General features: G+C 35.9%; 1 protein-coding gene and 1 long non-coding RNA gene across 2 annotated transcripts in view; both read left to right on the top strand.

Moving 5' to 3' along the window:
• The window catches only part of CHRM2 (cholinergic receptor muscarinic 2), a 128,787-nt gene extending 118,990 nt beyond the window's left edge, over positions 1–9,797 (top strand). Inside the window, exon 3 of the mRNA XM_031455443.2 lies at positions 7,543–9,797. Coding sequence (XP_031311303.1) covers positions 7,591–8,991 — 1,401 coding nt within the window. The 5' untranslated portion in view covers positions 7,543–7,590 and the 3' untranslated portion in view covers positions 8,992–9,797. The remainder of the gene's footprint in view (positions 1–7,542) is intronic.
• A 3,410-nt stretch (positions 9,798–13,207) lies between these two features.
• Positions 13,208–22,164, top strand: part of LOC135321727 (uncharacterized) — a 64,818-nt gene continuing 55,861 nt past the window's right edge. The window contains exons 1-2 of the long non-coding RNA XR_010381761.1: positions 13,208–13,412; positions 14,057–14,169. This is a non-coding gene — a long non-coding RNA (uncharacterized LOC135321727). The remainder of the gene's footprint in view (positions 13,413–14,056; positions 14,170–22,164) is intronic.

Genomic DNA, 22,164 nt, shown 5'->3' with positions numbered 1-22,164 from the left:
TGACGTTTTATTGTATCATCCTTATATTCTTCATGTTTTTTATAATAGTAGTTATTTTGTACTGAAAGCTAGATATCTAGGCATAACATTGTTGAAATATACTTTTAATTATCTCAGGACAGACTGCGGTGTTTAGCCCTTATGTATACAATTTAAAAGGCCAAAATGGACCTTATCACTCTATCCATTGAGGGAATTTCAGGCAACACTAGTGAGGCTGATGATTTTATCCCTAGTGTTTGCTCAGTGATTAGACTGCTTCTTAGAGATCATGTCTGAAAGAGAGGGACAAAGAAAACCCAGAAAACTTTGCCATTTGTGGTAATGTATTTAAATAGCTGTAGAAATTATAAACCTATAAATAGTATATACACTAAGATTAAATTTTAAAAACGAAAGTTAAATAAATATAAGCGATCGTAAATTTTAAGTTTATGTGAATTCCTCTTGATTTCTTGTTGTAAATATTTTATGCAATCACATATCTTCATTTTTTCTAACATTTTTTTTGATTTATAATCATTTTACAATGTTGTATCAAATTCTAGTGTAGAGCACAGTTTTTCAGTTATACATGAACATACATATATTCATTGTCACATTTTTTTCTCCGTGCAATCAAATATCTTCTTTCCCTGGATTCCACTTGTTGTCAATCATAGGTTCCCTTTTTTCTGACTTTTTAAATTCTGCTAGAAAGTTTTTTTAATAAGTCATGTTTTGTTTCATGATGTGGCATAGTAGAAAGAATGTGACCATAGGAGTCAGATACCTAAATTTGGACCACAGCCCTTGTACTTGCCAGTTCTCTGATCATTATCATAGGTAAAGCTGGAAAAATGATTATTGTCTTCAGAGCATTGTGAGAATTAAATAATGTGCAGAAAATTCCAGCACTTAGATTACTCACATATTGATAAATTTATTATTAGCTTATTATGTTACAGATGCACCTATGAAAGTAATCATTATATATCACACATCTTGCCTGACTTGGGCAGTGTGTGGATAAAATCTCATTTATTTTTATTAAGTTTTCACTTTGTATCCAAATATATATCAGAAAAAAGTTTTTAATCATTAAAATTAGCATTTTGTCTGTAACACTTCAAAAAGATCAGTTACTGCCAATGTTAGAACTTCTGTGTAAGTGACATGAAAACTTTTGTGGAAAGTTATAGATCAGTTTACATGGTGATATGTTTTTATGATGATTGCTTTTATAAAAATGTTTTAAATTTTAAATGTCCCATATTTTCATGTGCAAAACTTCACTTATTAACTCTTTATCTTACTGTAAATATTTCTTGTCCAAAATCACAATACTGGCCTGGATACAGTGATTTTCTGTTGTCTAATTCAAGGACCCAACTTGGGTTAGTCACGTAGATCAAAGGAATAAATTTGAGGGGCTCACACTGGCTGCTAGGTAAGACTGTTCCTCAGACAAACATTGAATACTTGTCACGGAGTCCAGAATCAGGTACTCTGGGTTTGAATCTCAAATACCTTGATTATTTGACCTTTAGTTCCATATTTATAAAACGGCATATAATAATAGTAATAATCACTTCAGGAGTTGCTCTGAAGAGTAATCATGCTCAATACATCTTAATTATTATTAATATTATTATTATCATTGATAATTTGATATTATTAATAACTTAATATCATTGATAATGATAGTTTAGTATTATCAGTACCACCACACTCCACATTTCCTCACTCGTAATTTGTTTCATGTACACACCCACAATTTCCTGTTAACTATTAAGAAATGTGATCAATTTATATCCATTTAATAATTATAAATATTAATAGTATCTAATTAATGCTTAACCATTTATTAACATGGTTCAGAGACACTATCTCACTTTTATTCTTACCACAATGCTAGAAGAAAAATAGGGTTGCTACTACTCCTGTTTGAGAAAAAAAGAAAAGTAAGGTTTATGGAAGGTAAGCAACATGACCAGACCCATACAGTTAATAATTAAAAGCAGAGATTAGCACCCACAACTTTGCCAGGATAATAATAAACCACAATACATTCCTCACTGCTATATATAGACACTCAAGTAGTGAAGAAGCTAAGGACAGTTTTTTTCTCATAAGTTTCCCTAGTACTTTCAGGACTTAGTCATAAACTAACATTGTACCAAATGGATTATTATACACTTGCCATATTAAGATGTTGAGTCCTTTAAAGGTCATTGTTTAGTCTGTTGTGATTATGCTGTTTCATCAATGATGTCACAATTATTGCTTTAATAAAATCCTGTGATGCTGTATCAGAGGTAAAAACTTTTACAGAAATGTAAGCAGCAGAGGTGGCTAGAGGTTGATGGAAGAAAGCTGTTTTCATAGAAGAGAAACAGTCCTTACTTAGCTTATGCCTCTCATGGGGCGAAAGGAATGCCATCCTTCAAATACTTGTGCTCGCTTCTAAGTGAAATGTTTTCCATTTTTACATATAGCATTAGTATAAACAAGCAAATATTATAACTCTGAAGGTTTAGAGGATATGATAGCAGCTAAGTATGTTAACACTATATAAATTTATAGTGTCCTGGGTAAGCATTCCAGGACCCCCAAAATGGAATCTGTCTTAGCTGACAACCTCTGTTGGATAAAGTACAGGTAATGGGAAGAGAAACAGAAAGAGTATCTAACTGAAGACATTAGTTTGAGTTGCAGACATTTACTTACTGGCCTTGATACCAATGACCGTCTGCTTAATCTCTTCTTATATCCTCGGCTTACGTCTTCAGATAACAGAAATGATAGGACCTGTTCTGTATATTTTATAGAATTGTTAATATTAAATGAGATAACGTATGTTTAGAGTCCTAAGATTATGGGGATTTTTTAGTTTTTTTTTTTTTTTAGGTTAAAAATGTAGAGCATGCTCATGGTAAAGAAGGAAGAGGAGGAAGGGAGAGAACAAACTACCAAATAAATAATATGAAAAAGGCAGCATGAGAATCATGCAGCTTTATGTTAGAAAGTTTTAGAATAATAATAGTTCTCGTTATTAGCACAAGTTATGGCAAGAACCAGATGACCATGGACAAAAATCCCTTACTAACTGTTACAGTGTCTTAATCTATAAAATAAGAGATCAAGCTAGTTTATTTTTTAACTTAAAGGCTATATTTGTATATTATTCTCCAGAGGAAGTCACCAAAAATATTTTTTGAACTAAGTGTAGCCCTATATTTTAGTAAAATGAACATGAAGATAAAAATGTTGAAAAGAACATTAGGAAAATAAATGTTTTGTATTTTTCAATCAAATTTATTAAAATGAACATTTTTGAAACTAATATATATATCTCAGTTCCAAAAATACCCATGAATTTATCTAATGAATAGACAAAGGCAAACTTACAAGGAAGTCAGAATTCTGATCTTATTGCTACATTAGCTGATAAGGAATCATTAGAATAATGATTGGGTTAGTGAAATTATTTTGTTCAAATAAATTACATGAATAAACAATTGTATGAATAATGGCCCAAAGCAGTACTATTGAAACAATTCCACTGATTAGGTAAATAGAGTTTGAATTAATAATATTAATTGTTCATCCTTTGTTGATTCAACAAACATCTTTTGGGCACCAATTATATTTGAGACACTAGGCTGGCTGGTAGAACTACAAAGACTAAGTCAAAATTCACTGTTTTGCTAGTGAAGAAGGAAGAAACTTAGTGTATCAATCAGTGTCCTATGGGTCAAAGGTCTGAACAGCAGATCCACAAAAAATGGAAACCTGAAAGGCTACTAACTATATGAAAATAAGTGCTCAGACTCTCCAGTAATCAGAGAAACACAAATTAAAACAAAAAGATGCATGTTGTCTCTCTAGAACTGGTAAATGTGGGAAGTTGAATAATAACAATTGTCTAAAGCCTATTAAGAAACAGGACTTCCCTGATCAGAGCAGGGTCTGCTACAGCTATCCAAGAAAATAAGGCAGCAGTCAGAGGTGGCTTACAATGATGCCTTGATCCAGTGATCTCACTCTTGGGCTTATGTGGTAGGGAAATGTGTAACTCAAGTCCATGACACAAAAGGAAAATTTTAATTTGAGCACCATTTCAAGCAGCTTGAGGCAACTTGTGTGCTCATCACTAGAGAAATGTGTAAGAAAGGGTGTTATGATTTGCTCACTATGGAATCAGAAGCAGTACATTTTAAATAGCTGCAGCAATATAAAAACATGATATTGAGTGAAAAATAAAAGGAAACAGAAGAACAATATCTATCAGTAGAGATCTAACAGTATCATTTAGTAAATTAAGATCATAAGAAAAAAAAATGTATCTTTTCCAGAGTTACACATCTAGCCAAAGAATAAGTATAAGCAATTTGAACAAGTTTTAAGGAGAGAAGGGGTGATGGAGTGTGAGAGTTAGAAATGAAGAGAAGGAAAATATTGGTAATATAAAAATAAGAGAAGGACATTGCAGAGACTGATAAGGGTGTTGGGTATAGAATCATATTCTGAGGAATATGACTAACTCGACTTTCCATTTGACATTCAAATAACTCTAACCTAAACAAACAAGCAAATAAGAACAGAAGAGAATAAAATATGAGGCGTGGAAGCAGGAATGGAAGCAAAGATGGAACAACAACAACAAAGCAGCTAGGCCAAGAGCTATCAAAAGGGTTTCATAAAGCTGATGATGCCTGAAAGCTGAACAGGAGGCAGGCAGTTGAGAAATGTGAGGATGTAAGGATGAGGGGATGTGAAGGAGGTGCTTTTAAGGTGGGAGACAAGGATAGATGAAAAAGGGCAAGAAGTCGTAACATACAGTGTTGTGTTTGGAGAACAGCATGTAATTGCCTTGAATGTTGAATACTTAGGGAAATTCTGAGATACTTCTGGAAAGATGCAAGGGGGCAAGATTATAAATTTTATGTCAAGGATACAAGTAGGTAGGTAACATAAGGAAATGGGAGTGACAAATAGGAGCAAGATGTAAATTCAAAAGATATTTAAGAGGTAGAGTTGACAGGTCATGTTAGGCATTGGCTGCAGGAAGTGTGGGAGAGGCAGGAGGCCAGGAGATGGCTCACAATTTTAACTTGATGGTAATATGATTCACAAAGATGGGTAAAATAGAATATGGAGAACTTTGAAGAAAATATGGTAAATTCCATTCTATCAAAATTCCTTTCTTTATTGAACTCTTCAAAGTTTCTCCATGACTTTCTCCATGACTCCAGACCAAATTCAATTTCCTTATATCTTCCTTAAGAAATTTATGACAAGACCTCTGTCAATGAATTGCTTTAAGATTTCCAGGTGGTTTTATTTAGCTATAATATTTTGAATGAACATCCTTTAGTAGACCTCTTTATACATTTTTATAAAGATAGCTGAAATCTAAATTCCTACCCCATAGTATTCCTGAGACAAGTGTTTCTTCATTGAAAATTTTTATAAATGTATATATATATTTATAGATGTAGATAAGTTGCCCTCCAAGGAAACTTGAAAGTCCAACTAATAATGTCCAATAATTTTAACAACTGTGGATGGAGAAATGATTTCCATTGTTTGTGTCTGCATTTATTTTTTTCTCAGTCTAGATTATATTCATCTTTGGGTGACTTGTCTCAAGGTGCCTTAGGATGATGACTTAGGACTAAGATAGTAGGTCTTGGAATGACTAAACTACTTCTTGTATCCCAACTAATGACAACATGTTTGCATTTTTAAATTGTGAGGTTGCATATCTTTTCATATGTTAAAAGTTAACATTTAATTTGCTTTTGCTCTGACTAGTATGTCAATGTTCTAGACTGTTAGTCTTTTAATCTTTCCTCGTTTCTTTTCAAAGTTTTTTATATTAAAGACATTAGCTAACTTTTTATTGTGTGCTTTACAAATATTGTTTCCCAATTTTTATTTTTACTTTTTTTCTGCAAAAATCTCAAATAATTACCATAGTGCTTACATATATTTTTCTTACGGCTTATGATTTTTGGGTCTTATTTATTAAGGCCAAATTCCTCCTAAGTTACTGCTTTTTAAAAATGCTTTAAGATAACTTGCTTTCTAAGCAAAATAACCCATTTGGTTTAAATGCTATTTGTACTGTAAAGGCACTGAGCAAATCATCTTCCATGTGCATTTCAAGGGAAGACTCCTGGCCCATATGTATTTCTTTGTAATTAGTGGGACCTGAATGAACAGAGATTACTGAATTTCAAAATGCCAACAAATAACTTCTCAATGATGCTTGCTTTCTGATACAGACAGCCGTCATTCATTTTTTGTCAACTTGGGCTACTTTTTCCTTCAGAAGTCGTGCTCCCAGAAATGTGTCATAGCTTATTGGATGAATTCTCAACTTTCTTTCCTATGTCCCTTATGAAAGATCACTCAGTTGTCACCAGGCTTTGGCGATATTATCTGAAAAATGTTTAGCATGTGTTTACTTAAACACAACTTGGTTGAGCAGCAGAAAGTAAATGGGGTTTAATAGTTACTTCCTTACCACTCAATTGCTGCCACCAGAGCACATGCCTCTCACAGGCAGGAACCTTGTCTTAATCATCACGGAATACCCAGAGTAGATCACAATGCCTAATTCAGAGTTACTTAATAAGTTTGTGAGGACAAAATGAATGAGTGAATGATTGAACAGTCTCTAGTCTCTACCATTGACTTGATATATGACCTTATATAAATTACTTAATCTTTCTGGGCTTCAGATTCTCATTCTGCCAAACAAATATAAATTCTAGCCTGACTGTACCAAAGATTTGGCAGGAAGATAAGTAAGATAATAGATTTGGTAGTGATTTGAAAAAAATTTTCATAAAATTGATGTAATCATGTCAATATGCATTTAGTAAATAACTTCTTTTCCAGGCTATGGAATATTTCTAACTACATGGAATGTGCTAATTATTTGACACTAACTGCAAGTGTAAAATGGAGATCAGAAAAAATAACTCATTGAGGGGAATGTATTGGCTAATAAAGTATCATTATTATTATCTTGCCTTTATTATTATAAATATCAGTATTATTATGAAAAAGACTAAAGCAACCAGGCAGAAAGATTCTATTGACTATAAAAGTCACACACTTTTTATGCTTTCTCCCATAATTTTGTTCTCCTATTGGTTTATTAATTTTTATGTCTTTACCAGAAACCCCATGATGCTTTGGAAAGTTTGTATATAATTTTGGTTTATTTAGTTCAATTCATTAATATTATGCCCAGTTAAATTGATTGATGATAGATAGATCGATAGATAGATATTCAGTTCTAGATATGGACACATTCAAAATGTCACCAGACTTCAAATACATTCCCAGCCTGGAAGGATCTTTTGAATCTTCCATTTAAAGTCTTTGCCTTTTATATGGGGAATTTGGGCAGGTAGACACAATAAACATGTAAGGGAAAGAAGGAAGATTTTGGAGAAAAAATGTGGTTCAAAAGAAAGAAATTTGATATATTTTAAAGCAATGTTTATATTATGTATTTGTTCATTTTATTCTATTTCCCTGCAGGTTTTAAATGTGTATTTGGCTACTTGGCTACTGATTAGAGAACACAAAATGAATAACTCAACAAACTCCTCTAACAATGGCCTGGCTCTGACCAGTCCTTATAAGACATTCGAAGTGGTTTTTATTGTCCTTGTGGCTGGATCCCTCAGTTTGGTGACCATTATTGGGAACATTCTGGTCATGGTCTCTATTAAAGTCAACCGCCACCTCCAGACTGTCAACAATTACTTTTTGTTCAGCTTGGCCTGTGCTGACCTCATCATTGGTGTTTTCTCCATGAACTTGTACACCCTTTACACTGTGATTGGCTACTGGCCTTTGGGACCTGTGGTGTGTGACCTTTGGCTAGCCCTGGACTATGTGGTCAGCAATGCCTCAGTAATGAATCTGCTCATCATCAGCTTTGACAGGTACTTCTGTGTCACGAAACCGCTCACCTACCCCGTCAAGCGGACCACAAAAATGGCAGGTATGATGATTGCAGCTGCGTGGGTCCTGTCCTTCATCCTCTGGGCCCCAGCCATTCTCTTCTGGCAGTTCATTGTAGGGGTGAGAACTGTGGAGGATGGGGAATGCTACATTCAGTTTTTTTCCAACGCTGCTGTCACCTTTGGCACTGCCATTGCAGCCTTCTACTTGCCTGTGATCATCATGACTGTGTTATACTGGCACATATCCCGAGCCAGTAAGAGCAGGATAAAGAAGGACAAGAAGGAGCCTGTGGCCAACCAAGATCCAGTTTCTCCAAGTCTGGTACAAGGAAAGATAGTGAAGCCAAACAACAACAATGTGCCTGGCAGTGATGATGGCCTGGAGCACAACAAAATCCAGAATGGCAAAGCTCCCAGAGATGCTGTGACTGAAAACTGTGTCCAGGGAGAGGAGAAGGAGAGCTCCAATGATTCTACTTCAGTCAGTGCTGTCGCCTCTAATATGAGAGATGATGAAATAACCCAGGATGAAAACACAGTTTCCACTTCCCTGGGCCATTCCAAAGATGAGAACTCAAAGCAAACATGCATCAAAATTGTCACTAAGACCCAAAAAGGTGACTCATGTACCCCCACTAATACCACCGTGGAGCTAGTTGGTTCTTCAGGTCAGAATGGAGAAGAAAAACAGAACATTGTTGCTCGCAAGATTGTGAAGATGACCAAGCAGCCTGCAAAAAAGAAGCCTCCTCCCTCTCGGGAAAAGAAAGTGACCAGGACGATCTTGGCTATTCTGTTGGCTTTCATCATCACGTGGGCCCCATACAATGTCATGGTGCTCATTAACACCTTCTGTGCACCCTGCATCCCCAACACAGTGTGGACAATTGGTTACTGGCTCTGTTACATCAACAGCACTATCAACCCTGCCTGCTATGCACTTTGTAATGCCACCTTCAAGAAGACCTTTAAGCACCTTCTCATGTGTCATTATAAGAACATAGGCGCTACAAGGTAAAACATCTTGGTAAAGAAGGAAGGTGGCCAAAGGGAGCTTGGGGAGAAGAAGAAGGTTAAAAAAAACTCCTAGTTTTAAAGTCTCTGCCATTGCACTTTATAGTCTTATTATGGAATGTGCAATTAAGGAGCCCAGCAGTGACACTCTTACCGTGCCTACGCTCCAGTTTGAGAAACTTGCATCTTATTAACTCTGTCAGTTTAGGAGCAATGAGACCATAAAAGAGATATGTTGGAATTGTGGATTTAAGGAATGATCTACGTTTTCCTGTACTCTCTTGAAGAAGGGCTTCTGAATCTATAATTTTATCTCTGCACAAAAAGAATAATAACCTCGCTCCTTTTAAAAAATTTTTTTGTTCCCATGTGTCCATATGAGGATGAAATGCCACAGTTACAAACTAACCTGGAGACTTAAACATAAAGAAAGCCATTATACAACGGGGAAGTGAAGAAAGAAGATCAAAAAAAGGATGTAGAAATGACCTCCAAAGTGTTAAGCATATATTATTCTTTTGTTATGGTTTTGTGTGGAGAATCGCAACATAATAAATGCTTATCGTTTCTACCTTTCCCTTTTCCCACCATCAAAATAGAGCAAACAAACAAAAACAAACAAAAAAAAAAACTAGGTCACATCATTATTTTTCTCGTTATGACATTGGTTTCTGTACTTCCCCGTTTTACACTGTGCAAAGGCGAAAGCTGCAGGGCTTTCACTAAAAACAACCAGAGACACCATGAAAGGGGCATTTCCCCCCTGCCCACCACGTCCTTTGCGTTCTTTAGGGGTGTAAAATCCTATAAGGATTTAGTTCACTTATAATCCTTCATGTGAAATATTTTAGCCAATCTTGTTTTCTACTAAACTAGCCTCTTATTTTAATGGAATAGCTACCTAATTTATAAACATATGAGAAACCAAAGTCATTTTTTAAATTAAGTTTTCATCAAATTAAATAATAGTCATTCTAGTTGGAGAAAGTTTACTGAGACCAGGTGAATTTTGAGGTAAGAAAACAGAAGGTTGAAAGGGCATCCTGTTTCAACCTGAATCTGCCTGACCCATGTATGAAATGCTAACTTGTAAAACATGAACTCCTGGCCTTTGTCAGCAGGGAGAAGATGCTGCTTTATTCATCTGGAATCTTAAATAGGATTAACATACTGACGGGGCACCAGTGACGTCTGGGTCAGTCCCAAGAGAATAAGACCTTCTCTTCAGTGCTGGCTAGAGGATGATGTTCAATTCATAGTCAAGTAAGGTTTATAACCATTCTATGACCTATGGAGGGAAAAAAAATTTCAAAAACATTTACTGAAACCACATGTTTCATATTCCCCAAATCGTCAATCCTCCCTAAAATTTTTTAACTTTAAAGTTCCATCAGTAGAGGTATAGTAATCTTTAGGACAGAAATGTAATGGATAACTAAACAGGCCAGTTGAACTCAGCAGAATCTGAAAGAATATAGTGGTGTTCCCTGTGCCACTTCTCATTATTTCTTTAATTATAAGTCATAGAAAAGTTGTATCAGGAACCATTACCCAATAGTGGCTTCGTATAGAATCTTGTCTATGTAGAGACTTTTTAATTGTACCTCAAATAAATATGCAATTATATTGATTCCCATTTAGTTATTTTTATCCCTCAACTTTTTTTCATTACCGTATTTGCTGTAGTCTTCCAATCAGATTTTCTAAAGATGGCCCAATCAATAGAAATCAGATTTATAAAACCCTCTTCAACCTTCATGTTTTGCACTGTAGATAACGGGCTTTATGGGATTTTGACCAGGAATATCCATGTGCTTTGCACAATGAATTTGTCAATATTGAGACTTAGCACTTTAGAGCTATTTTGTGCGACTTGCCTCACTGATGGCATCTCAACAATTCTGAGAGCTAATAAATAAAGCACAAGGTATATAACAACAAAAAAGGACAATTGCTAAGAAGCAAATTGCCAACAATATTTGTATGTAACTTATCCTTTATAAAAATACCTTTATGTTTCGATAACTTCAGTCGCTCCCCTAACCAAATCTTCTATCTATAAGCATATAGCATCAGTCCATACAGATTTGTTTATTCTACCTTTACTCTACAATTACCTTAATGTAAACTTTTGCATTTTAAATCCATATTTATTTTTGTTTTATTCAAGTCAACATATCAGTTGAGTAAAAGGGATATCAAGCCAATGGGCTATTTGGTTTCCTATAAACGAAACAATTGACTGGCTAAATATTCTGCTTATTAACTTCTTGTACTATTAGGGTGTAGATTCAGCTCTAGCTGGGATGAACTCTTTGTAGTCAAGAATTCGGGATTCTGGATTCAGGTCTTTTTCTGTCTGCTCTAACAATCCAACTGACCGTGAATCAAACTGCCTCTTTCTCTCCATTGCCGTTACATCTTTTCCTTCCTTCCTTCTATTCTTGATCCTCACCATATGCACCATAACCTTATTGAAAGAGAAGCCATTAAAATTAAAGAAAGGAATTGACCATAGACTGACACAACATGGAAGCTTTGTTAACCGGAATCAGAAAAATAGAACACTGAAAATAGTAAATGATTAGAAAGATATTGAAACTGTATGCAAAGGCTTGTATTAACTAACTATTGCCGGATTTGTCTATGTCAGTGGCTCTCAACCAGGGACGATTTTTGCCTCCCGGGGGACATTTAACAATATATGGACACACTTTTGGTTGTCTCAATTCGAGGGAGGGCTATTGCCATCTAGTGACTAGGGGCCGAGGTTGCTGCTAAACAGCTAACAATGCCCAGGGTAGACCCCACAGCTAAGAATTATTTGGGTCAGAATGTCAGCAGTGCCAAAGTGATTCTAGAGCTTGCTTTATGTAAGTGGGAAAATAACCCTGTATCAGTATTAGAATATCAATGCAAATTGTTCACCTGTTTGAAGAAGGTAATGCTCACCAGTCATGTATCAGACAAACTGTCATCCATAGAGTCTGGTGTATTTGTAATTCACAGATAAGGAACAGAGGACACGTCTACATGTCCAAAATCACCAGACCGGGCCCATAGCACATTGTTTCCAGCATCTTAATGTCCAATTATGACTGCCACAGAGTCCAGTCAATTGAAGTTGCAGTAGTTGGCCATTAAAATGGTTGCAGTTGATATGGTCACATTCTATTGGAGCTGCTATTTTTCCTGTCAAAAACATTAAGAGCCTCTTTCAGAAACAATATGATTCATCTCCTTTTATTTTCACCGGAAAGGTGAATATCTGTCCAGAATTTCTTCTTTCCTCATAGCAATAATGTAAATATCCCAGAATGGTCTTATAAGAAGAGGAGTTTAAGAATGTGAAAAAGGCAGTTCATTTCTTAAAAAAGGAAATGATTGCCCCACCATTAATTTAACACCAGCTCCCAAATGGTAGGACAGAGTCATCTATAGAGTAATTCATATAGGATAAACTTTCTGGTTTGAATGTCGAAGCTGGAAGTCCCACATACTCCTGCTCTTTGTCCATTCACTATTGTTTTGATCCTGAAGGTCTGACATCGGGGGATATAGGAGTTCAAAATGACGGCAACATATACTTAGAGATGCAATCTACTTTTGTTTTCTCCCACTTAGTTCACTGGTAGTTGCCTTTTCCCCAGTTTGATAGCATCCCTTTCAACAGCCACATCACTGGTGTTGCAAATAGATTAGGGAAGCACCCAAAGCTGGATGAATTGTGCAAAGTGTATTTTCAGCATGTATATACAATACCATGCCTCTTTAAATATGCTTCTCTTAAAAGGGTGCACGCTACAGCATGAACTGTGTGCATATTTAATGTATCTTCCTGGAATATGCTGTATGCTTAATATACATATTCTATAAATAAAGTAATAAAATGTATAATAGAAATACATATTTCTGTATGCAAATAAATATATTATACACAAAATCTGAATATGTAATATGGTATATGTTGCTTCAGAGTAACAAAATTAGATTTTATATGCCCAATTTTAAAAGAAAGTTGTATTTGCTTTTGAAGAAAGACATTTAAGAAGAACCAAAACCCTACCTGTATTACTGTTACACTGTTTCATAATCTTTGAAAACATGGTACTGATTTTAAATATCTCTTGGAGGAATCTATTAATAAATCTTTGCTGGTGTCACCCCACATGACAACAATGCTTTTGGCCTCTGTGCTCCTGACAGACTTCTAACCAGAATCTTCCTGGCTGTTTCTGTTCCAACAGCTGTGTTGATCTCACGTCTGATTGCCTGATGAGATCGCAACCAGTTCATTGACATACAGCTTCGCTCTCCTCCAAATTAACTGATTTTTGTGAAATAAAAAATAATCATACTGGGAGGAAAGGATGACCTTCAGAATGTTTTACACTCTGAAAAGCAAGGAAAAATTGTACAAGCACTGTATGTATAAACCACCCTTTTCAGTTTGGGGCAATACAGCATTCCATACATAAGTGCCAAAAAAATGTTAGTGTAGTATGATATTGTGAGTTTCTCCAAGAAATTATGAAATAGATGATCTGTTTCTGAGGGTCCTACATTTTCTCCATAGCAATTCATGCCCCTGTTGCCCACTCAACTACCCTCCCCCAGAGCATTCTCTTTGGCCCATTAGTACGAGACTTTTACTTAGCAAATACTGTTATGATATTAGCTGATACTGGACATGCAGTCCCAAGACACGCTTGCATTTTAATAGAAAAATCATAAACACTGAACATTTGGAAGATTCCTATTAGTCTTTAGATACCAAGGCATGCAGTGGGAGAGATGCTTTTCAGTGAACTCTAGTTTTCTTTGAATTTTATGACATTATCAGATGTCTACCCACTTCTGAAATTTTACCTTTTGTGCCACAATCCACTCTTGGGAACTGCTGTCCCTTATCTGAACCAAAATCACTTCTAGGAAAAAAGTGAAAAAAGTTGCGTTTTTTATCAATTCTTATTAATTTATTGTTGTTCCAGTGAAATGTTCTCATTTCATATTTTAGAATTTGAATTGCATACTGTGTTGATGAATTGTCAAATGCTATTCTTGACTAGGTGGTTGAAAGTACTGAGACAAGAAAAACATCTGGCCATCACAATGGAAGGATTTTCCACTTTATAACATGTTATCAGTCTTTTTCAACCAAAAATGGAAGAAGCACAATGTGGTAAGTTGTGGAATATAGATAGATATTTATTAAGTAGGTGACATTCTAGAATATCTATTCTTTGGCTTCTTCACACTCACATATTCGTGCACACACATGCGCACAGTGAATCATGGGAACCTGAAAAGGGAAAAAAAGGTACCCATCGTCTGTATTTGCACCATTTACCCGGCAGTTCATCTGAATCCTCAAACTATACGTTTACTGAAATGTGGATATGTTTGGAAGTTACACCAAAAGATTTTTTTTTTAATGAGTATCCTTTTCAAGCTAGTGTTGGAAGATAAGGGATGGTGTTAGTGAATAAATTGCGTCTGTGTCCAGAAAGAATTGTAGTGCGCTGCAGAGGTGGCTGATCTAAATCTGGATAATAGTTGGACTACTTGTATAAAAAAAAAAAACAAAAGTTACAATTCACTTTACCCTTATTTTCTTCAACATCGTAAGTCTTGCTCTCCTTACTGCCTTTGTCTGTAGAGCGAGTCTTTAACCTTTGTGATGCTGTGTCTTTACTCGGACCACATCATTTACATCTCAGCAGTTCTCAAACTTTAGCCTGTGATTGAGTCACTGGCAGGCTGCTGGGTCCTATTAGTAGGTCTGAGGTGTGATCTGAGAATCTGTGTTTCTAATAAATTCCCAAGCGACCCCGATGTGGACCATACTTCGTAACAACTGACTCTGATAGTCTAATGAAAATTTTTACCAAAGCATTATAATAATCAGCAAGGCATTTATTATTTATGGCAAAAAATTTACATTTAAAACACTATCCACAGCAAAGCAAAGTTTTTCTAAGACATAAATTCTGTTGCTTACTTACAAATAGACTCTTCATATTTTCTGTCTCTTGGGAAACTTTGACTGCCATGATTTTAACATCAGAGTTTAAAAATAACCACAATGATACATTTACTTAAAGATCAATTAGCATATCAAAGTTTAAAGGTAAATACAACAAATGCTTGAATTCTGTGTTATCTCCAATAAAAGACACATTAGATGTACACTTTATATGATGTACATAGGTCATGTATGCAAACACATTCTTCTCATGAATGTGCAGAATAAATCATCCCCTTATTTCATTGTTTAGAATTAATGGTAATTAATTTGCAATTTAGAAGTAATTCTTCAATCTCTTCTTAATACACATACGCAACCACACTTAGGCACACAAACACACATGCACACTGATAGACATATGCAGATGCAAATGCACACATGCATGTAAACACACAAGTTTCACCTCATATATCTTGACAGTGTCCAGAGTCATAACCTTTCTACTACTTCCAAAAATATTTGAAACTCTGCCAGAGAAGACACTGAACCCTCAGGTCAGCCAAATAGTATTGAAGAAAAAGGTCTACTGTCTCCTCTGTGCTATGGCCAGTAACCTGCAGAATTTTCTCATAGTCATTAGGATCTTGCTAGTCTTAGCTTTGTGTCTATCACATCCCAACCACCTGAAAGCCATCTCTTCAGTGTGATGCTAGTGAGTACATGGGGTCGTGGTGAGAAAACATGCCTGAGATACGTCATAACTCCAGAAGACCCAACTACAAATACATACTTTCATGATTGGTGCCCTCAAACAGTCTACAACTGTACAATATGATGCTTTTAATATCAACGTGACTATCTACAGAGCTAAGTATAATAAAAAAATGATAATTTCTCAGCATATATCTTCTGAAACCTCTCAGACATTTTTTTACGTTTATAGCTCTTTTTACTTCTGAATGTTATAAGAACTTAGGAGTGATATTTACTTGGAATATGTAACAGATGGTCAAATAGTCAAAATGTCTGGTATCCTGAAAAATAAACAAGAAAGAATGCAAGTCTCATCTCACAGAAAAAGTAAGATTATCAACCAGATTATTTTTGCTTTTCTTGGGATTCTCACTATTTCTGTTTATTAATAAAGAAGTACAGGAGGTCATTCAAAGGCCAGATATTAAAAGGCTGACTAAAGCCATTTTACTTTCTCTCAACCCTACATAGAAGTAATAATCAGAACAACTTTTTTGCTTAAGCAGAAAAAATAACCATAAGGAATAAAATTAAGAATGAACCAGGAGCAATAAAAATAAGAAATCCCAGTGAGGGGAAAAAATCTTACCCCTAAGCTTTCTCAAAGGAATAGCAATACTTGTTTAATAGAACTTCTTTTCTTTTTCCAAGTCCTTTGTAAATTTTTTGTGTGTTTACTTCCTTCATCCTCCTTTAGTATTTTTGCTAAGGTCTTTACTAACGCTTAGAGATGCTTTGGAAGGCAAACACAAAAACTACTGTTTCCCCAGAGCTTGTTTTTGATTTTTGTTGTAGTCGGCATTGCTACTCCAGAAAGCAAAAAAAGAATTTTTTAAAAACTGCTGATAATGACACATATGCTTTAAATATCAAAATAAAACAACAGAACAAAAATACGGATGAAAGGCTGTAATGGAAAAAATAAAAAACGCTGTGTAGACAATGGCTTCCATTTGTAATTACTTCTGAGCAACATGGCACCGATTCCCTCTGTGGTCTTCAGGGCCCTCTCACAGCTGCTTACAAGGTGGTGGACACCGGCCCTCAGTCACCCAGCTAAGAGCTCTGGACATGCCAATGTGCTATTTGAAACAAGGCCCTGTGGGGACACGAGCAGGCACGACCATCAGCTGGGAATTTGTCATGATTAAATATTGCACCTAAATCCGGAAGACAAAGGCTGCGAAGCCTTTTATTGGGCACAAGAGTGTGTGAGAAGCTTCGCACTATCACAAGCTTCAGAGGACTGAGGAAGCACAAAATTATTGAATGTCTCAGAAATGATGAAAAGGGAGCTAAAGCTTATGCTCACTGTCCTCATATCTATAAGAAAGCCAGTTTTAACAGACGCAAGGTCTTCTTTGGCCATGCACGGGTTAGTTCATGTAACAGGCAGATTAGGATTATGTGGTTCCATTAGCGTGAATGATTCCTAAAAACCTGCCTGGTATCTTTCTTGTTTCCACTGCTTTGCTTTTTCATTTAAGAGTAAGAAATACAGCATTCATTAGAGAGAAATACAGACATGGTATAGAATCTTAGTCTTTTAAAAATCCTGTAAGACAGTTATTTAAACATATGTGAATTCCAAATCCCACAGTGAGATTATTTAATAAAGGCAATGCACACACTAAAATAATTGAAGATTGTATATTCTTAAAGAAAAAATTTTATAGTCTATAAATTGAGTGTAATTTTGGTAGGTATATTTTTAACCATATATATAGTATTGCTATAAATTACATATGTTTATATAGTTCTGTATAATCATTTATGTATTACACATTTTATTTATAAAAGGAAAAGAGCATGTTTAAAGAGATGGTAGTAGGAATTTAGTAGAAAGTGATTCACAAATATAAGGAGTGAGGCATGCACCGATGGAAAATATTCAACGTACCACAGGAGTGTTGGCTTAAGTGTCGATGAGGCATCTGTGCAAAGACGTTCCAACTCCCAAATTCAGCAATGAGGAAACAGTGGTGCCAGATCCCAGAAATAGTTGGAAGAGGGTAACAATTACATGCCGTGTCCTTGACTGTGTTCTGGCCAAGCTGTATTCCTAAATGGAGCATTACACCAGTCAGAAGTTTCAACAACAAAATATTTTTTCATATGATTCATCGTGTTTAGAACACACTTGCGGGCATTCTGGAAGTCAGATTCTAGGTACTCCTTGGTACTCTTTAAGAAAAGTCTACCAACTAGTGCAAGGTCCTCACTTGATAAAGCAGTAATTTCAATACAAATTAGTGTGAGCTCTAGCTCTACCCTTGAAATTTTCCATTTTGCTTTCTCAGTCTCCAGAGCACTCTTTCTATCCTCTGCTTGCCATGTCTCAAACATCTAAAATATTGCTTAGAGGGACTCCAGATTTGCTCAGGTTTCTAGAAGTACTCCGTGGGCTAGGTGCATAGGAAAGCTTTCCTCTTTTTGTGTGCTTTGCCCGAATGATTGACTTCGAGGCATTGGTCTGGAATTCATTTCCTCTTTCCAAACAAGGAGAAGCAAGTCAAATCCCACACAAACTAATGTGAAATGTTCTCAAGTATATACAAGAAGTAACATGGTGAATGGCCTTAGAGACGACTATATCCTTGCCAATGAGGTGTTGTTGACTCTGGCCCCAGGAAAGGATCCATTCAGACATTTGCATACTTAAGTTTAAAAGTAAACTTAGATTCTTTGATTCTCAGCATTGGTCAAAATGTCTTTTGCCACCTATTCTCACCTCCATCTAACAGCAGAAATTCTCTAAAGCCTCCCTGATGGTCATTAAGACTCAGCTTCAGCTTTCCCAGCAATGGGCAGTTCCAGTTCCTCAAGGCTTCATACATATTTGGTTCTCTCTTATCTTATTATTCTCTCCCAACACAATCTCATCCGTAACTTCAGCTTTTATTATCACCTTAAATGTAATAAGACATAAATATTATCACCACACCAGTCTTCTCTGCTGAATACCAAACCTGTATATGCTGTTGTCCATCTATCTCAGAACCCCTCTTAGATATGTCAGACATACCTCAAACTCTCCATGTCCAAACTTGCATTCATGAGTTCTCCCACAACACTGGCCCTATTCTGCTATTTCTTAGCCAACCATCTACTTGGTGCACAAAATGGAAACCAAGTCATCATCCTTGACTTTCACCCCAATCACACTTCAAATCCTCCCAATTTTACCTCATAAATATCAAATCTATCAAATTATCCCTCAGCTTCTTCCATTCGCATTAATGGTACTACATAGTAAGCAGCCTAACTGATCTTGCCATGTCAACTCTGATACCATCCTATCTGTCTTGCAGCTAGAGTGACCTTTTCAGAAGGCAAATCTGAATATGCCACTCCCTTACTGAAAAGCTGTTAGTGAGTTCTTTTTTGAAAATGTCCAGATTCCTATATCCAAGTCCTTCCCTCCTCTCCATCCTCACCTTTCACCACACTCCCATGTGATTTCATTGCTTTTGCCACATTGCCACATGTCACAGTTGCCCTCATCACACCTTCTCCTGCCACAGGACCTTTGCGCATGAACCTGGTACAACTTTCTTGAAAGCTCACCTTTCATTACCTGGTTAACGCATAATAATTCTTTAAAACTCAAATCAAGTTTGACATCTTAAAGAGGGTCTCTCCTGATTTTCTACTCTATCAAGTCCTTCACTAGAGTTCCCATAGCACTATTTGTGTTTGTAGAATTATGTGAATAAATTTTTGTCTCTGCTTGTAGACTTTACAGTTACAAAGACCATGTTTGCATTTGTCTACCTGAGACAGTACCTGATACGTGGTCACTATTCTCTCTCTCTTTCTCCATTTACTAGTTATTTGACCTTGAGGAAGGCATTTAATGTCTTCATATATAAATATTAACCATATTTATATGTACAGAGTAATGCTATAAATTACATATGTTTATATAAACAGTATTCTGAGGACTGGAAGTAACTATGTAGAATTTAAAAAGTTCCTAGCACAGTGCCCAACAAGGAGGGACACTCAATAAAAGCTGTATATTTGTGACATTTATTACAGTAGAAAAGTGTATTAGAGACTAAAGATTTGAGGACTTTTTAGACTGTACTTTGCAGAGTGCCCAGTGTCCCATCAACTTACCTTGTGCTTTAGTAAAACAAGTGAGACTTCTGAACCCTCAGGATCACTTTTTCAGAATAGTGAATTAACTTCGAACCACCCAGAAGGCAATTATTCTTTCCTTCAGGCTGTGGCTCAAATTCTTTAGTTTTTTTAACTTAAATAATCATACATATCGCAGCAATAAAATTATCGGTATCTTACACAGATATAACTCATCTTATATGCCAGGCATTTTTATTACTTGGATCTGTCCATAATCACATGAGAAGTTGTTACTGTGCCCATTTTATAGATGGGGAGTTGGAAGTTCTTGAGATCGTGTAATTGCCCAGGGTCCCAGCTGGTATGTGGTTCAGCCAGGACTCAAACCCTGCAAATGGTGTATCACAAGCAGGACACACATAGGAGCTACGTGACCGGGTTTCCTGGGTCTGGTCCTGATGCATGTCAGCTAGCATGATGCAGTTGATTATGCCTCTTGTCCCTCCACGCCGTAAAGTATTGGTTTGGATAATGGATTATATGGTCATCCTTTATTTTAGTGGAGTGGAAGGAGCACTAGGGCAGCTGTTGGAGAATGGCTTCTGGGTCTGGTGATACCATTTCCTAGCTGTAATACCTCAGGAAATCTCATTTGTTTGGTTTAGCCAAAATACTACATTTTAAAGATTAAACAAAATAACATCAGAAATGTTTTATAGAAGATTAGAATTGATGCTAGGCGTTGAATGTTGGTATCTGCCGTCTGTGATGCTTTAAGCAGCTGCCAAGAGCTCATCTGATTTGAGGATTTGAGATTGATCTGTGTATGTCTGGGATTAGAGTGGGCATACCACTAGGTAGGCGTTGCAGAGAATTCATGCTGTGTAGAATCTTATTTTGTGTGTTAAGTTGAAAGATATCTTTAGGAAATTAAATGGAATGCATGCCCCTCAGAGTAAATTCATTTATCCATCTTTTCTGCCTAAAAATACAATAGAGGCAAAATCTAAGTAACATTAAAAAATATCAATGAAAGCATGAGTGTTTCAACTAAACAAACTAAAAAGAATGAGGAATGAAGATAAACTTGCTTTTCACCATAAACAAGGAAAAGCAAAGCAATGCACCGTCTCCTATTTTAACCAAGATGTGATTTTATCTCCTAGCTGTACTTAGCAGTGGAAGATAAGCACTTTATGACCAAGCTACATATCTGGCAGAGTAAATCTATTTTTAGGAATCCTGTATGTCATTACTGAAAATTAAAAATACAGATAAATTCTACAGGAAAGAAAAAAATATACATACAATATTGGAAGACCCTTATTCCCCCTGCAGATGCTCTGACATTCATCGTCAAACAGAACAGTTCCTGCTAACCTCAAGCAAAACAGTGAAACCATCACTAGTAGAACAAATGCCCCTTCACAAAATGCCTAGTGACGTTTTCAGTGAACTGTATTTTATCCAAGCTACTCCCTATACCTAACTCTTAGCGGTGGTCATTATTATACCCTTTTTAAAATGAAGAATATGTGACGTATGAAGTTAAAAGATTTGGCCTACACCAATCTGATCACCTGTAAATAAGGAAACAGACTGCTCTTTCACATTAAAAAAAAATTTTATTGAAGTACAGTCAGTTTACAATGTTGTGTCAGTTTCTGGGGTACAGCACAATAGTTCAGGCATACATATACACATATATTTATTTTCATATTCTTTTTCATCATAGGTTACTACAAAATATTGAATACAGTTCCGTGTGCTATACAGTAGAAACCTGTTGTTTATCTAGTTTATATATAGTAACACTCAAGCAGTAGAAAATTGATCGACAACAGATAGGTTTCATATGTGCTTACAGTAGAGGATATTGTGTTCCCCTTCCCTAACAAGTTCAAGTTTTTAAGGAAAGTCTTTTAGGGGCTACTCTCAAGTGTGAATCAGGAGTTTCAGGATATTGTCACAAGATAAGCAAATGCTACTTGAGGTCATGTCAGTGCAGACCAGTCAGTCCCTAAATGGTGCTGGTGGGGCCAGCTATAGATTCCAATGATTAAATTTTTAAAACTTATTTCAAAATAACATACCCATTCAAGAGACTGACACATTTGCTTTTCAAGATACTTCAAGAATCACCAAGATCTGTTACCTATTTTCCTAACTAGAATCCAACTTTCTAAAATGGAAGTCTTTCCTTTTTTTAATCTTTGAACTATTTTTTTTAAATTTTTGGTGAGGGGAAGAGGGTGAAAAAAATCATAGTCATCTTTAGAAATATTCTGGATAAATTCTTATGAAGCTGCTTGAGGTTTTCAAGTTAAGTTACTGACTATGAAAGCTGAGACTTTAGTTTTCCGTTTCCCT

Source organism: Camelus dromedarius, chromosome 7 (genome assembly GCF_036321535.1).
Source record: "Camelus dromedarius isolate mCamDro1 chromosome 7, mCamDro1.pat, whole genome shotgun sequence".
Lineage (NCBI taxonomy): Eukaryota > Metazoa > Chordata > Mammalia > Artiodactyla > Camelidae > Camelus > Camelus dromedarius.
The sequence above is the reverse complement of the archived record's forward strand: the minus strand, read 5'-3'. Positions and strand labels throughout refer to the sequence as shown.